We start from the raw sequence: 18395 nt of genomic DNA, 5'->3' as shown, positions 1-18395 counted from the left end.
GCCCCCGGGGGCCCCTTGTGCCAAAGCCCCCGGTGTCGGCAAGTGAGTTCTGGGATAATTGGACTTTTGGCCCCCGGGGGCCCCTGGTACTCCCGGGCCCCCCTCAGGCCTCTCCCCCCGATGTCGGCAAGTGAGTCCTGGGCTAATTGGACTTTTGGCCCCCGGGGGCCCCTGGTACTCCCGGGCCCCCCTCAGGCCTCTCCCCCCGATGTCGGCAAGTGAGTTCTGGGCTAATTGGACTTTTGGCCCCCGGGGGCCCCTGGTACTCCCGGGCCCCCCTCAGGCCTCTCCCCCCCGATGTCGGCAAGTGACTTCTGGGCTAATTGGACTTTTGGCCCCCGGGGGCCCCGGGGGCCCCTGGTACCCCGCCCCAGAGTCGGCAAGCGAGTTTTGGGCAAAAGGGGGCCATTTACCCAGAGTGGACAAATATTCCACCGATTGGACATATTTACTGTACCGTACTGTACTACCATGACAAGTTCTGCAATGTCGACAAATGTACCACGAAGCGGACACCCAAAAATTTACAAAGTGAATGAAGTGGACAAAAAGGTCCATCAGTTGGACAGGTGTACGAGTTAGGGAAGTGGTAGGGGCCCCTGTGTCCAACGGCAATACCCGGGGCCCCCCCCCCCAGCCCAGAAAGGAGTGATAGCGCCACCGACAGGCGCAGTGGCTTCAGCACACTTTGCGTCCAATTCGTGATCTTAGTCACAGCCATATGACACCCTAACAGGGACGCAAGTCCATTGTGACGACCTTTGACCAATGGCAGGAAAATGCCCATTCATTCTCAGCCACGAAGTGGAAAATTCCCTTACCCGTGTCCCGTAGGAGGAGTTCGTCAAAGTGCGTCGCCTTTCGTTCACTGCCTACCCCAAGGTAAAATCCAAAATGGCTGACTTCCGGTTGGGCGGAGCTAATTGCTCCAAGAGGCTTTTTGGTAGGTCGTCGGGAGGTACATGAGCCGACCGAATTTGGTTCTTCTAAGTCAAATTTAAAGGCGTTAGAATTGACTTTGAAATGTTGTAGGGGGCGCTATGGAGCCATTTTGACACAGTTGGACAAAAGACACATATCAGACATATTGTCTTGCCACTCTGAACATGTCTGCCAAGTTTCATGAGAAACAAAGCATCATAAGTGCCTCAAATATGTAACGTATTTGATGGCGAACAGGGCGTCACCATGGCAACAGCGTTTGACATATGGTCAAAAATTTCACAGTACAATATCAGCCATGTCTCACAACTAAGCTGACCAAATTTTAGGTTTCTCCAGTGAACCTGCGAGGCAGAGGACGTAAAAGAAGAATTTCAAACTTCCTATCACCATTAGGTGGCGCTATGACTTATGTCCAATATTGACATGTAGATGTGTTTAGGGTGGGACTGTTATCACGCCTGAGAAGTTTGGATCAGATTAGACCATGTAGCTTTGATTTGGAGCAACTTCCTGTTCATGGTGAATCACGCCTCACCGCGGCCACGCCTTTCGATGTGGAGTAAATCTTTTGATATCGTTTGATCCGGAAGGCCTCCTCTACGCGTTGCCCAAGTTTGAGGCGGATCCGAATAACCGCCTAGGAGGAGTTCGTCAAAGTACGTCACCTTCCGTTCACTGCTTACACCAAGGTAAAATCCGAAATGGCTGACTTCCGGTTGGGCGGAGCTAATTGCTCCAAGAGGCTTTTTGGTAGGTCGTCGAGAGGTACATGAGCCGACCGAATTTAGTTCTTCTACGTCAAATTTAAAGGTGCGATAATTGACTTTTAAGTTTTGTAGGGGGCGCTATGGAGCCATTTTGACACAATTGGACAAAAGACACATATCGGACATATTGTCTTGCCACTCTGAACATGTCTGCCAAGTTTCGTGACAAACAAATTATCATAAGTGCCTCAAATATGTAACGTATTTGATGGCGAACAGGGCGTCACCATGGCAACAGCGTTTGACACATGGTCAAAATTTTCAAAGTATCATATCAGCCATGTCTCACAACTAAGCTGACCAAATTTGAGGTTTCTCCAGTGAACCTGCGAGGCAGAGGACATAAAAGAAGAATTTCAAACTTCCTATCACCATTAGGTGGCGCTATGACTTATGTCCAATATTGACATGAAGATGTTTTCAGGGCGGGACTGTTATCATGCCTGAGAAGTTTGGATCAGATTAGACCATGTACCTTTGATTTGGAGCAACTTCCTGTTCATGGCGAATCACGCTTCACCGCGGCCACGCCTTTCGATTTAGACAAAATCTTTTGATATCGTTTGATCCGGAAGGCCTCCTCTACGCGTTGCCCAAGTTTGAGGCGGATCCCATGAACCGCCTAGGAGGAGTTCGCGAAAGTACGAGGCCTTCCGTTCGCCCCTTACGCCAAGGTAAAATCAAAATGGCGGACTTCCGGTTGGGCGGAGCTAATTGCTCCAAGAGGCTTTTTCGTAGGTCGTCGGGAGGTACATTAGCCCACCGAATTTGGTTCTTCTACGTCAAATTTAAAGGTGGGATAATTGACTTTTAAGTTTTGTAGGGGGCGCTATGGAGCCATTTTGACACAATTGGACAAAAGACACATATCGGACATATCGCCTTGCCACTCTGAACATGTCTGCCAAGTTTCGTGAGAAACAAAGCATCATAAGTGCCTCAAATATGTAACGGATTTTATGGCGAACAACGCGTCACCATGGCAACAGCGTTTGAGTCGTTTCAAAAATTTTCACAGTATAACATCAGCCATGTGTCACACCTAAGCTGACCAAATATGAAGTGGATCCAATGATCCTGAAAGGCACAGGATGTAAAAGAAGAATTTCATACTTCCTGTTACCAGTAGGTGGCGCTATGACTTATGTCCAATATTGACATGGGAATCTGTTCAGGGTGGGACAGTTATCATTCATGAGGAATCTGGTAAAGATTTGTCCAAATATGGTTGAGTTATGATGATTCCAATTTTGTTAGCCGTTAGCTCGTAGTTTTTCAATAGCCGCGCGGACGGCTTCCGACGAAACGTCACCGATTTTTTTATATGACATTGTCAAATATGTATAAGTGTACTGAGCAAGTTTGAGGTTGATCGGGTGAATCTGCGAGGCAGAGGAAATAAAAGTAGGATTTGTCACGTTAAATTGCCAGTAGGTGGCGCTATGACTTATGGCCAATATTAAGATGGAGATGTGTTGAGGGCGGTCGTCTTATCATACCCAAAAAGTTTCGTACAGATCAGACCAAGCACCTTCGATTCAGAGCTGTCACTATTTGCACCCGAAAAGACTCCCTTACATAAGGGGGCGCTATGGAGCCCCATGGCCACACCCAGTGCCAGGCCTCTGGGTCTGAGTAGCGGGAGCAATTTCTGACGTGTGTGCCAAATTTCCTTCGTTTTCGCATATGGGAAGTGCCTGAAAAGTGAGCGAACGATGCTGAAAAATAAGAATAATAATAATAATAATAATAATAAGAATAATCCTTGCGGAAACAATAGGGCCTTGCACTTCAGTGCATGCGGCCCTGGTGCATGCAATGCCCCAGGTCCGCGCACCTCCGTGCTCGGGCCCTAATCAGAGCGAGTTCTGTGGTGTGCATATTTTTTTTTGGTGTCTGCCTCAAGTTTGAAAACTAAAGGTTGTGGTGTTTGTGAAAAATACCGCATGTAAATCAGCATGGCACACTCTGCACCCCAAAAGGTGTGATCCGGGTTATCTGGCTGAAATGACAAGATATGATAAGATAACAAATTTTCTTTGCTTGTCGCTGGCGTTTTCATTTATCTTGAGTTGGCTTTTGAGCATTCAACGCTTCACTGGCCCCCCTCTGATTGAAATTGAAGTCTTTTTCTCATTTGGAGGAACTGTCAAAGCCGAAAAAACAACCCATCTACTGATTACTCTCATTCACATTAGCTCCTAGCGATCAAGCGACTAATACACTGTGGTGTTTAATAGCCTGCGCTGGAAATTCATGACATCAGTTTGAAGGGGATACGGACATTTGTGAACTGAGAATTGTTGCCCCGACTGCATCCCCTTTTAGTTTCATTGTGTTGCTGACGACGGGTCTGAACTCCAAAATGTGTCCATAAATTTACTCTGCACGTCGGCGGGGTGTTAACCAAAGTTCCCGTCAGATTTTCGTTTGAATGGTTTTAGGATTTGTCTCAATAACCTCATTGAAAATGACCTTGTAGGAGACAGAAATACTGATTGAACTGTGTATGATTATAGGAGTGTCATATCTAAGGATGCCTGAACTCGTTCTTTGGAGAAATAAGTGAGCTGGTGTTTTTAAACGGGTAGACTGAAAAGTTCTGCTATAGAAGTCTATATGTTAAAAGTATATGAGTTTTTCTGCCCAGCACTAATCAATAAAACTACCTTTTATGGGATTTATGTTTCAGTTCCCTCAATTCAATTCACTCTTTAATCAGTGAAAGGTGTATTTAAAACAATGTCTCCCCTTTGATCCATTAATAAATTCACATTTTTTTTAATTTCCCGTCAATCCAAGCAGATATGTATTTGTGTCTCAGCATCACAGATTATAAGCCATAACCAATACTCCTGTTTGCTTTCATAATGGGTTCATTAGTGAAACTCTTTAGCTGCAGTTTCACATCAGCGTGCATTTGTTATTCTGTTGTCGTCAAACTTGTTGTGGGATTGTGTTTCCCTGTCAAGCGAGTACATCATTATCCCTTCACCCAGACAGATTAGCTTGTTCCACAGAGCCTCTCCCCTCTCTCTCTCTTGATGAGTTGGCTGGGGGAACGTTGTTGAAACGAACGCTGTTAAATGGCAGAAGTGTCGCGATCCATCCCAGGTGAATTCTAATGCACCGCCAAGTCACCCCAATGTTTTGCTTAAACTTCAGTTCCTCTCCTGTTTGCGCTGGATCCTCTCTTGGATCTTCTGCTGACACGTGTTGGATTTGGCACACAACTGCACTGAATCAGGGATATTCTGGCTGCCCATGGTGCAAGTCTTGAATATGCAACGGTTGTGTCTCGCTCAACCGCCACCATGGGCCCACGAGTAACCTTTCCCCATGACACCCCTCACCTGTTAAAACATGAGTAATCGCAGGGGAGGGGATGACATGATTGTCCTCAGAGGGGACATTATGACATGAGCGAATGTGAGTGAAGAGTATACGTAAGCAGGCTGTGTCGTGTATGAAACCAGAAACATGGAGATTAAACCTCTGGTGGTTCCCCGATCTCATCTGTTGCTCCTTCTAAGTGCTTGCATTCCTGTGTCATGCACACTCTTTATGTGCACCATGATGAAGACTTCACAAATAAGCAGCTCTGCATCCTGATGAATTGCAGGATGTAGCCCGCCCTTTGCAGCGCAAGGCAGAAAATGAAACATGTGAAAATCCTGCTGGTTGATACTGTACGTGTGTAGCATGTTAGTCTTTCATGCAGGATACTGCAGAGTTTGCGCCCCGTCGCAGACCTGCAATAAATGTTCACCTCACTGCAATCTGTTGCTCATTCATACCACAGCTTATCGTACCATGAACGGATGCTGTAGAGGGCAAGAATTGTAAAATTGTTGGCATTGGACTCAATTATAGTTGTGCAGAATAATCTACTGGCGACATTCTGGGCTGCAAAAATGTTACACATGCTAAGATACATATACAACTATAGCACAAACAACTAAAGAAATATGATTATAACTTTTTTTGTTCTATTTATATGATAACGCTGTGCGCAACAGGTTAATTGGTGAGTTTTGGAAACCCTGACTGCGTCATCAAACGGCATAAATAATCCAGATGGGTCAGTCCTCCTGTTCTGTTTATCGCCCCGTCCCCACCCCACACCATTTAGTTAAATAAAAAGTTATTTTAGAGCTCTCCTGACGGTGAGCAAGCCCTTCAGCTTGGTGACAAATGGGACATTAAGTTTATGCAGTTTATTCTTAAGATGTATTTTTAGGGTTAGGGTTAGACTCCTGACTCCTGTCGGCAAACCATTGGTCTTTAATGGAACAGTTCCAACAGAGGAGGTTAAAGGTTCAGAGTCTAAGACTTAGCCGAGCCAACTGAATCACCCTCTTCGTCCGAGTGCGTGGGAGAACCTGCGGTGTCCTTCAGGTAATGTGGAAACATGAAAGATCCTCTCTAGGGCCAGTGTGTTTGTCCGTGCTGAGCTGTAGAAACATGGTGGTGCAACGTGACGGACTTTAGAGACGAGGACCCACTTCCCAGGTGATTCTGGGGTAAAACACAATAATGAATATCACATTAGTTTTCTGCTGATAAGATCCTACACTGGACCTTTCAATAAAAAGGGTTAGCACTGTCAAAATGGGGGAAAAAATATTTATGTTAACACGCGTACCAATCCACCAATCGCAGCGATTTCAATGGAATGAACTGAAGTTGCTGTTAAGCCTCGAGTCTGTAGAAGTTGCCCAGCTGACAATCATCCAAACTTGCCTGAATATAAGAGGAAAGAGCAAAACCTAAAAATATAACCCACACTATTTTCATTTTCGATTAATCTGTAGATTATTTTCCCGATATAAAATGTCACAAAATGGTGAAAAATGCAGATCGTGCTTCCCCAACCCCAAGACGATGTTTTGTTTTGTCCACACTAAAACTAAAGATATTTAGTTTACCAGAAAATATTAAGTAACCCATTTCAGAAGCTGAAATCAGATAGATTTCCGTAAAAACTACTTGGACTGATTATTCGATCATCAAAATAGTTGGTGATTAATATCGTAATCGATTTCTAATCGATTAACTGCTGCAGCTGTAATATACAGAGTGCAGAAGGAATGTGCAGTGGGTTGAGATAATAAATATGCTTAAATATATATATATATATATATATATAAATGTATTTCACGGGATTCCAGGAATTTGCATAGATGTGGTGGATGTAAGAAATAAACTCTACAGAGGAAGGATAATGAATAAAGATTATTACATTAAATTGTGTTATTGTAAAGTCTGACAACTGTCGGGATGAAGGACCTGCGGTAGAACTGGGGGTGCCGCGGTCTGTTGCTTAAGGCCCCGACAGTCTCATTCACTTGCTTTTCCCCCCCAACATGTCTGATTTTGTGCAGGCTGCTCATGTTTTTTTGCCCCGTCAGACTTTTTTGTGCATAGTGACGGCACCGTGTTCCCAGATTACCTCCAAGTTGCAAAAAAACTTGATTTATCCTTCGCAACAGACGACAAGACACCAAGTACACTTCATTCTTACTTCTTTCCCCTCTCATTCACACAATTTCCAGCTCCATCTTTTGCCCTGGTCGTGCAGCAAAGTACACACACATCGACACACACTGTGCCTAAATGTAGGACGGCGAAGGAGAATGTCCAGCTTTTACACTGGATTGGAACATTGAGCGATGATGCCCAACCAAGCATGAACCTGTTCCACTTAAGCAAGAGCGAGAGAGGGGGGTGTGGTGGGGGGGAGATGCAATTCATAAAACGCTTTGTCAATGGTACATTCGAGCCTCTTGTCGCCTGCCGCACACAGGTTTTGCTCATCACAGTCAGACCGGATCAGCGGAGGGTCATAACCCCCATTAAATCTCCGTTGGGCTCTTCAGGACTTTCAGGAGACGCTTCAAAGAAGAGCTACTACTTGACAGTCCTCAGTTCCCCCGTGAGGCATCTTGACCTTTTTTTTCTTTCTTTCCCCCCAATAACATTACACATCTTTCTCTGAGACGCATCAGAGCAGGGTCGGTGGGGGTCGGGGGAATGTCAACCAGTTTGCTCCCACCTGAGTGTCACCGTGAATGCGAACCTTCGTTTCTCTGTGCGGGTTTTGAACCTGAAACATTAACAGTTCAACTGGTGGAACAGTAACGGCCTCTGCAGCATCACTTCTTATAGGAGGAAGCAGTGAAACATTAACAGTTCAACTGGTGGAACAGTAACGGTCTCTGCAGCATCACTTCTTATAGCAGGAAGCATTGAAACATTAACAGTTCAACTGGTGGAACAGTAACGGTCTCTGCAGCATCACTTCTTATAGCAGGAAGCATTGAAACATTAACAGTTCAACTGGTGGAACAGTAACGGTCTCTGCAGCATCACTTCTTATAGGAGGAAGCAGTGAAACATTAACAGTTCAACTGGTGGAACAGTAACGGTCTCTGCAGCATCACTTCTTATAGGAGGAAGCAGTGAAACATTAACAGTTCAACTGGTGGAACAGTAACGGTCTCTGCAGCATCACTTCTTATAGCAGGAAGCATTGAAACATTAACAGTTCAACTGGTGGAACAGTAACGGCCTCTGCAGCATCACTTCTTATAGGAGGAAGCATGGAAACATTAACAGTTCAACTGGTGGAACAGTAACGGCCTCTGCAGCATCACTTCTTATAGGAGGAAGCAGTGTTCACTTGTGAGGAAGAATAAAAAAAAGTGTGTGTGCCCTGTGGATGTGAGGAGTGAGGTGGAAGGGGAGGCTACGTTTGAAAAGTGAGGGGGGGGGGGGTGCTGGCAGGCGGGAAGAAGAACGTGTGATTATTATATGAATCTGGGACTTTCACCAAATCCATTGTCAGTGGCGCGTTTCTCCTGATTTTTTTCGGAGACGCACCGCGTGAGGTGTTGATGAATCAATCCTCTGGGCGTCAGTTGCCGCGCAGTCGCGCAGTAAATCATTCTGAGGAACTTCGCTTCCCCGCAGGACGAGCTCAGGGAGCGCGGGGCGACTGACAAAATACTCCCCCCACCACCACCACCATCACCACCATCATCACCACCGCCACCGGCACCGGCTGCTGCTGCTGCTGCTCGGCGCCTGGAGAGGAGCGAGCAGAGCTGCGTGCGCTTCTCGCTCTGTCTCTCGCGCGCGCGCACACACACACACACACACAGACACACACACAGACACACACACACACACACACACAGCAGCAGCAGCCATCCGAGAGCGCGTGCCGAAGCGCGTTTCGCCTCGCAGTCTGTGACCACAGCGGGACCGATGTTGGCAGCGCGCAACTGCGTCCGTCCAAAATGTGCCAGTGCGACTCGTCTGGATCGAAGCCGAGACCCGGGTCCCTCGCCGAAGCCGGGAAGCTCTTCCTGAAGCACACCACCCTGCACGGCTTGCGGCACGTCTTCCTCGGCGGCTCCTACCCGCGGAGGGTCGCGTGGCTGCTGGCTGTCCTGGCCGCGCTGGCGCTGCTCTTCACCTGGTCCTCGAACCGAGTGCGCTACCTGCTCTCGTCGCCCGTGTACACCAAGGCGCACATGGTGTACGCCAAGCGGCTCGTGTTCCCCGCCGTCACCATCTGCAACCAGAACCTCCTGCTGCCGCGGCGCATGAAGAAGACGGACATATTCAGCGCGGGGAGGTGGCTGGGACTGCTGGGCAGGAACTGGCAGGTGTCGCCCGCGGCCAGAGAGGCGCTCGCGCCGCTGCGGGGCGGCGCGGGCGGCGCGGGCGGCGGAGGAGCCGCGGGCGAGCCGCCCTGGTCGCCGCTGTCTCGGATTTTGGACTTCGACCACTTTCTCCCGCCGCCGCGGGAGTCGCAGCCGTCCATGAGGCAGCTGCTGGACCGACTGGGCCACCAGCTGGAGGAGATGCTCTTGTACTGCCGGTACCAGGGGGAGCTCTGCGGGCCGCGCAACTTCAGCACCGTGAGTGTCGCCAAAGTTTTCTGTTCCCATCACTCGGGCCCCTTTTCACTTGTGGGCCTGAGTCAGAAGGGGAACTGTTGGATTCTGTGTGTGGCGTGGATCAAGTGGCTGTGTAATTCATTTGCTTTGCTGGCAGGCAGCAGCCTGTGCACGTTGCGCATTCCTCTGCACTGTTGCTTGGTGATGTGCCTCAGTACAGTTCATTCAAGTCCCTCTCTGTACCTGTCGAGCTCGAGCCACACAAATGCCACGATGATATTTTCTTTGCAGACTCACACTGTGTTGCCTTCCACACAGCTGGTTTGTCTTGCAGAATTGGATTTCAGCTGATATATCGCTCTAATATCGGTGCATTTGATTAATTAACTCCTTAATTCAATGAGTTGGCAACACTTGGAAGTGTTGGAGTGATATTTGAATTCTGCCCCCCCATCCCTATTATTTTCTTCTCTCTTTCGCTTCTATTTCTCTCTGATTTAGATGTAAATACCACCGTAGATGTAAATACCACATCAAGCAAGTTGAATAGTTCAATCGGAGCAGATTGCGATAGCCAGCAGGTTTTTCTGCATTCGCCATATGGTCGTGAATGAGTCGACCCCCCCTCTGTCGCCCATCACCGCTGGATCAATGTGTGTAAACAATCCTGCGATCGCGAGAGACCAATCTGCCCCCTAATGAAGACTTTTGATTCATTTAGCAACGCTTTAACAAAACGCCTCCTCGACGCTGTGATGGAGAGCAGCTAGGGGCCCCGGCCTCACTGGTAAACTGCAGCACCATTGATTACACTTTTTCATCATTGCGTGGAGAGAAAATAACATGTGAAAACCATTGTCCCTCTCTCCCACCTCATTAACCAGATCTGTTTTCAGTTAAGTAGATGCGAAGGATTTTTTCTTTTCTGTTGGGAGCAGTCGTGACTTGGGGGTTATTTTGTATTATCCTTGCCCTCAGCCTGGCATCAAAACATAAACCCCAAATGAAACATCGAAATGCTGCTGCTCCTTCTTCCTCTTCTTCTTACAAATGTGAATACAACACATCTGTAACCAGCGAGCAAGTGATCACAGTCAAACACACGTCTTCTTAACGACATCTTTAGGAACGCTTCAACGTTGTGCGTGAGCATTTTTTAAAGGGTGGCCGAGACAACATTATGCCGAGGTCTGAGTTTTTTGGGGATATTTGTCAGTGCATAGATAATCTATGCTCGGCGTCAGGGTGAGCGAAATGAGCTGTCGGCGGTGGTCGGACCAATGGAATCAGTCACACTTGAAGAAGTGAGGGGCAGGGGAGGAAGGCGAGCCCATGTCCACATGCAGTAGGCTTCAGGATTTATTGACTTTTGTCCCCCCCCATGTTGCCGGGCCTCCCCCCCCCCGGCCTCATCAATCCAACCAGCCCTCTGTGCGACTGCTTCATCCCTCTTTATCTGTGCTTTAACAACACACATGCTTGATTCTCACTCGCAGACCTCAAACATTGATTGCAGTGAGGAAATCCAGCCGAGAACACGCGGCCAGCCTCCGTCCCTCCTTTGTACCCCGTTGATTGACAGTATGAATCTTACTGGCGAGTCTAACTGAAGGTGCATGTGCTCTCTCTTGTCTCCTTTCTGAAATATCAGACGATGTCTTTTTGTGTGTGTGTGTGTGTGTGTAAATATGAAGATGACATTTTGAGAGAAAAGTCTACTTAAAATTTTCGACATGTAGCACATATGTATATTAATTTCTAGAGTGGGATAGAGAGAGAGAGTTGCTCTATCACACATAATTCCCATTCACACCTGTGTGGGTACAGTGTCTTGCCCAAGGACACTTTGACATTTTTTGAGCCCTTTGTGGCCACTTTCTGTAGGTCAGCATCGATGCAGACTCTGCCTTAGGGGGAATTACCCACAGTTCATAGCGCTGTGACACGAAACAGGGGGTTAGGGGGAAGCCTGGAAACGTATATTTAAAAAAAACAACTTTCATCTCTGAAAGTCAAGACACTGGAACGTGTTCAAATCCAGTCGGTTCCTCAAGTAAGAACGAAAAGTACAGAAAATAAAGAATCCTAAACCCACTGCAGTCAGCGATATGTTTTGGGTTGTCAAGTTTTTGCATGGTGAAGTTTAAGGTGCTGTCCCATTCAGCATTTCAGGCCCTTGCAGACTGTCAATGTCGTCTGTGAGGGTTCAGGGGTCAGGGGTTGGGGGGGGACATTGAGATTGGTCCAAGGTTTGGAGCCACCGACCCTCCGACCGAGTTGCGACCCTGCTCTACGACCTGAACCAGAGCCGCACAAACGGGAGTTTTTCTTTTTTAATCTGCTTTAAACAACTAACCAGACATTTGCTTCAGTCATATAGCTTCCTCAAGACTGGCAAGTTTGTATAAGTAGAACTTTGCAGCCTCCACGTTGTCAGGCAAAACCCACCAACTCCATTGTGTCTGCCAACATCACCTTTAATAGTCCATAAAGCAGTGCAGACATATACATTTTTATTTAACAGGTTTGGCACCTGTGCCCTTTCTTACCTGGGGAAAACTCTCACTCCATTTAAATCTCTGCTTTAGGCTTCCTCTACATTACACATTTAACTCCCACCTGCTCTATAGTCAGAGTCAACTGTTGGACATTTTATCACAGAAGTTGCACTAAATAACCCCCTGGAATATATCAGCCTTTGATTAAGGAAACAAAACCATCTCACTTGAACATCTGACTGCGAGCTTTTGTATCACATGGTCTTCATCAGAAGGTTTTAGTTTGATCCGTTGCCTAGGACACAACTTTCCTGTTGGACTTCAACCCATGTGGTGTTAAAAGTTGACGGTCATTAGAGCTGCAACAGTCAATTGATGAATCGATTAGTAGTTGACTACTAAATTAATTGCCAACTATTCTGATAATCGATGAAACGGTTCAAGTAGTTTTATGAGAAAAAAAATCATAATTCTATAATTTCAGCATCTGAAATGTGACTGTTTCTGTTTTCTTTGCTCCTCTATGACAGGAAATCCTTTTCAGCATTTTCTGACATTTTATGGACAACACAACTAAAATAATAATAATAATAATATTGTTGCAGCCCTAAAGTTCATCCTTGGAAACAGCAGCTGACGAAAACAATCTCACCTCAAGATCCGTTTGGCAGCTGCTCTGAATTCTCTTCTGTTGATGAGAACTGTCCAAAAAAACTGGACCATGAGAGGATTTTGATTTGTGTGAGTTTTATAGGAACTCGGTTGAAGTTGGTTTCATAAGTGTAGATTTCAATCTGTGCGGTTTGATTTATGTTTGTGGCTTTGTGTATTGGATTACTTTTCCTCTCTTCCTCTTGTTATTCCCTCCTCATACACATGAAGCACAATAGCCCAGAGTTGGATAGAGCAGAGATCTGTACCGTTTCTGTGTGTTGTGCTATTTGTCGACCATTTATTAATGACACGTTACATATTGAGAGAATATCAACAAATCCTAACCCTGTTGATTCGGCGCCGCTTTGGGCCCAGACGATGTTTCATCGGTGTGTTTTTCTTGCTGTCATAACACATCGCACCTTTGTGCTCAGCACTGATCTTGAAATCAATGGAGAGGAGGGAAAATGGTTCTTCTGGGAACTTTTCGGAGAACAGCTTGGGCATCCTTGTCACATTGTCATGTGAAGGATAGCCGAGGGCCATCTCGACAGTCTGGGGCAGTCTGTGTGTTTGTGAATTATTCATCCAAGAGAGAGAGACCGTGACATTTCCACACCCTGCGAGAGCCAGAGAGCGTTATGTCTCTCTCAGTGTTTTTCCTCACAGGTCGGGACGATTTAAATATGTAATTCCTGTGTTTACAACTTGAGGAGATAGCGTGCTTCTCTTTTTCTTCCTTTTTTTGCTCAGCGGTGCGAGAACCAAGCGCAATCTGGGATTTACTTCAGGGAAAGCTGCTTATGCAATATTTGTTCACCCGTTAACGCTAAATGTACTTAATCATAACAGCAACACATTTTTTAATGTTTACCACCACTGTGTAGAGCCATTATAAACCACCCTGATGCCTTTAACCTATCTAGAATTAATTCGTTTTTCCTTAAATATTATTCAAGATCTTTTTGTTTGTTGTTGTTATAAAGGGCTCTCTGCCTCCAGTAAAACCGTGCCCTTTACCAAAAAATAATCCACAGCTGCTCAAACATGGCCAGCAAACACCGTATGAGAGAGTCCGTTTGATGGGGAAGACAGCAAGAGGCATGTTGCGAGTAAGTGTTGTTAACCCTCGGAGCTACAGAACACAGTGAAGATCCCGACTCCCCAAGGTCGCCACCGGCTCCCACTGCTGCTGCGGCCGCCGCCGCTGCTCTTCACTCAATGCACCACGCACAATCTCCTGGTTACCACAGCAACTCTGACTCCACAAGCCTCCTGCAGCCAGTCACCACCACATTATCAACACATACACGCAGTTGGCAAGCAGGGCCGGTGCCACACGTCCATGCAAAATACTGTACACACACACTCACCCATTTCATCATGGCTTTTTCATTGTCTTGTACTAATGTGTGTGTGTGCACGCTCAGGCACATAGTTCACACAAGATCACAAAACAATCTTATCACCGTTGTCTCTGACTTCTCTCCGACTTGAAAATTGGTCTTCACAAGCTGTAATTTGGGCAAAACCTTTTTTTAAAGAAATTGTCCTAACAAGTTAATTAGCTTTAGATTTTTAAATAAGAGTGAGGCTTGTTTTGCTGTTGCAGGGCCTGATTATTGGGGGGGGGGGGGGGATCAGCTTACAACAGTCTGAGACTGTGAAAAGCATTTCACTGTTTCCCTCTCTGCAGGCGTTTCCCATTAATATTGTCAAATATTTATTTTTTGGTGTTGATGCCGGTGCCGCTCTGATACATCATAACATTTCCCTGCATTTATATTCCAACAAAGTGATAAACGGTGATCTGATTATGGAGTGAGACGACGACTCCGGGACTGAGATGGATTTCAGGGCCATTTTATCGATGTTTGTATCCTGGCTCTGGAATCTCTTGCTCAGACTCGAGTCCTGCAGAAACTGCTTTGACTCGTTTTTTTTTTTCCCCCGCTCACGCACTTGAAAGGTCACATCTCATATTGTTTCGACTGTCAGACTGCGTTTTATTACATTTCACCACTTTGCGTCTTAAAAGCCCCTATATGACCACGCCCCGGGAGGCAATCCATCGTGATTCACGCCTCATTCTTTCACTGCCCAGGTTTTTTCGCCTTATCCTTAACTTTTCCACGGCGAGATATGGCTGCAATTTTTTTTCTTCTGCATCTGGTGTGTTTGACATCTGATTTGTCATGAAGTGCTAATGTATGAATCATATGTCCCCCTTGTAATAAATGCCTCCCTGTGTGTTCCCAAGGTCCTCACTCGGCACACACACACACACACATCGGTTTATGGCTGCCTCACAAAAAAACAGGATATTTGTGTCGTAAATTAGTTATTTGTCCCAGAATCACACACAGGAGCCTCCTCCATCCTTTGTCTGTAGCGACTACAGACAAAGAGTGGAAGTAAGAGAGTTATTTCACTCTGTAAATCTCTGCTCCTTATTTCATTCCGTCTGCACAAACCCCTTCCTCCGTTTCTCTTTACCATTTTTCTCATATGAATGTCAAGATGTTGAAGGTTAATGGTGAGGTGATTGTGAGCTGGGTTTGCTTTGATACTGGTCTCGTAAACCGCGCAGCTTGACGACGAAGTGGAGGAACATTTTATTTTGGATTCCCGCCATGGTTTTCCATTCCCTAATGTCTTTGATTTGATTACACATCCATTAGTTCACTGGTAATCATGTCTTTGCCAATAGGTCACGGCCCCCTGCTGCTGTCCAGCAAATACTGTCATCCTGTTCTGCAGTATGTGCTGTCCGGTCTGCATCTGCAGATGTGTGTCGTAGAGATACAAGTGGAACTGTCGAATGTTGAGCTTATTTAATATCTTTCTTCTTTTTTTTCAGGATCGTTTTGGAAAACACAAAGCTAGAATATGATTTGATTGAAGCGGAAAGTTTTTTGTGGCTTTCAGGAAATATGCAAAAGATTCACTGGTTCCAGCTTTTTAATGGACTATTTAATTAGGTTTTATATTCTTTTTTAATTTTTATTTTGTGGACTGTTAGGCGCATAAAGCACGACATTCATATAAACTCTGTAAACTGTTCTGACATTTTTATGGACCGCATAATTATTTTTCGAAATGATCATTACCATTTTTAAGCCTTGAGTTTAGCATTTTGAGCAGTGCCATCTTGTTTTTATTGTAAACAAAAGGGACCGGGGGGGGCGGGGGGGGTCTGTCTGAGAGCTCATCCGCTGTGCGTCCACCGGCAACCATACACCGCATTGGACAATACTAACAGTCAATCACGCTGTATCCACGCTACAATTTATATGATTTGATTATCGTCTATTTTACTCTAAAGGAGACCATAATTTAAAAAATAAACTTCATGCTTTATTAAAGAAGAATTGAAACTAGAGATTTAGATCATAAAATCCTCAGGAAAATGTTTACTGATGTTATAAATTAAGTGAGAAGTACAGAGTCATTTTCTCATAGAATTCTGTAGAAACTTTTTGCAACCAGTGGAGTCTCCCTCTGCTGGTGATTCAAGAGAACACAGGCTTAAAGCACTTCAGCATTGGCTTCATTTTCCCGCCCTGGTGACTACGTCCATTTTTTTAGACAGTCTAATGGTTGCAGCCTAAAATTATATAATGATTAGGTCTGCAATTTAAGATTGCCGATTGTTTTAATGTCTTATCAATTAATTGTTCGGTCCATAATAATGCCATAGATTAGAAGGTAACATGTTTACATAATGAAAATGTACGTCTATGACCCCCAGAAAAGGTGAAAATCTTAAAATTTTAGGTATCTGGAACCAATGAACGTGTTTTATCTTTGTTTAACAAATGATTGGAGATGCTTCATTGTCTGTCAAATGCCAAATTGATTAATTGAATAATCGTCTCGGCTCTAATAATCATAATCGTTTCCTTTTTTAAAGTGGTATCAGAAATAGAAAAGAACCACAGTACGTTTTCGAGAGATTTTCTTTGATGCCAGCTGTCACTGTTGTTGTGTGTGCAATCTCTCGGGAGTATGTATCCCTTTTGGAATAAAAGTCGTGTCAGAGTCACTGCAGCACAAACTGTATCACCCAGCACCGAGGGGAGTGAGAGCTCCGTTTATCAGCAGCATCTCAACAGTATAAGTCTTCTGAGGTCTGCCGATGTGGCTGCGGGTTACTCTGGCTGTTTTAGGAACAATCCCCTGCTCAGCGCCACCTTTTATCTCGACTCCTCAAGGATTCAAACGCACATGGAAGCTGGAAAATGTGATTTTTACCTCAGGGTTAGAAATGAGAGTTAGGTTGGAGAAGTAGCCTAACTATTTGCTTTCTCTCATGCCGTGAGCTGTGACAAAAACCGTCCTTGTTTCTTTGTATGTTTTTCAGATATTCACACGCTATGGAAAATGCTACACCTTTAATTCGGGCAAAGATGGACGACCCTTGATGGTGACGATGAAGGGCGGGATGGGCAATGGCCTGGAGCTGATGCTGGATATCCAGCAGGATGAATACTTGCCTGTATGGGGAGAGACTGGTAAGCTCACCTGGAGGATACTTCTAATATTTGAATCATCCCTCAGCTAACACCACAAAATTGTTGTTCATGTTTGCCTTTTAGAGAGAAGTTGAGTAAAAAAAAAAGAATCAATTATTTTTAGTCTTGCCGCTTTGAAACATCTCAGGGGGGGAAACTGATCACAGGGATTCCACTCTAATCCCCGGGATGGAGGCCTGACTTTATATACTGCAAGCCCTTTTGACGTAAACCCTGAATCCATTTAGTGTAGTGAACATACACACACACATACTTTATCTGTACCAAACTTACTCTTACTTATGCTCCAGAAATGTGAAATATTCTCCTCAACAAACTGTGGTGATGATCCTGAAAAATACATGGATAATATTGACTTAACTGCTCAAAGACGGATGGATGTTGTTAAGGAGAGTTTAATTTCCTTGTAATATAGTTGTGTCCCTCGTCAGCTGGGCTTAAAGTCCACATGAATCAAACAAGCACAGAACCCTATGGCCAAAGTAAAATCAATGGAGGCTGGAGACTCATCCAGTCGGGGGTCGACCCCTCATCAACACAGTCGAGTCTCCTCGGTGCCGCTCCAGGAGAACCCGAGTCTCTGATGTTAATGCGACTGGCGCATGCCAGTGTGTGTTTGTATCAATATTTTATGTGCACTGAGAAAGTAATGTAAAGAGCTCAGTGTGGTCACACAAAGGGTGCACAAGAAGCCGAGATCTGAGTGTAGTATTTAAATATAAAGCTGCGTCTGCTCCGTGCGTAAATGATTTAAAAACATTACGTTGTCTCATTAAATACTTAAAGGCTTTTACAGAGCAGACATGGTGGAAATATAACCATGCAATAACTACAATGCAGGCAGTCTTAAACTTTAGTTACATAGTTTCTTTCATGACCTTCGCTAAGGAGGTTTCGTTTTCAACAGTGTCTTTGTTTGAAGATCACGCAAATAGTGTTGAACCGATTTGCACCAAAGTTTCCAAAGTTTCTGAACTTTGTGAGATGGAGATAATTTTTTTCTCAGGAAATCCTGAATGGATCCTGATGTAAAAACATCAGACATCATGATGTTTATCCTTTAAGCTCTTACAGTTAAGTGCAGATTAT

General features: G+C 45.3%; 1 protein-coding gene across 3 annotated transcripts in view; it reads left to right on the top strand.

Moving 5' to 3' along the window:
* Positions 1-18395, top strand: part of asic1b (acid-sensing (proton-gated) ion channel 1b) — a 143185-nt gene that overhangs the window by 106305 nt on the left and 18485 nt on the right. For 2 of the 3 annotated variants that reach the window (XM_035630606.2, XM_035630603.2), the window contains one exon: positions 17135-17285. In XM_035630606.2, the coding sequence (XP_035486499.1) occupies positions 17135-17285 (151 nt within the window). Of the gene's footprint in view, positions 1-8502; positions 9641-17134; positions 17286-18395 lie in introns of those variants that run through there. The other variant, XM_035630604.2, reaches the window with a different exon arrangement.

Source organism: Scophthalmus maximus, chromosome 6 (genome assembly GCF_022379125.1).
Source record: "Scophthalmus maximus strain ysfricsl-2021 chromosome 6, ASM2237912v1, whole genome shotgun sequence".
Classification (NCBI taxonomy): Eukaryota; Metazoa; Chordata; class Actinopteri; order Pleuronectiformes; family Scophthalmidae; genus Scophthalmus; species Scophthalmus maximus.
The sequence above is the reverse complement of the archived record's forward strand: the minus strand, read 5'-3'. Positions and strand labels throughout refer to the sequence as shown.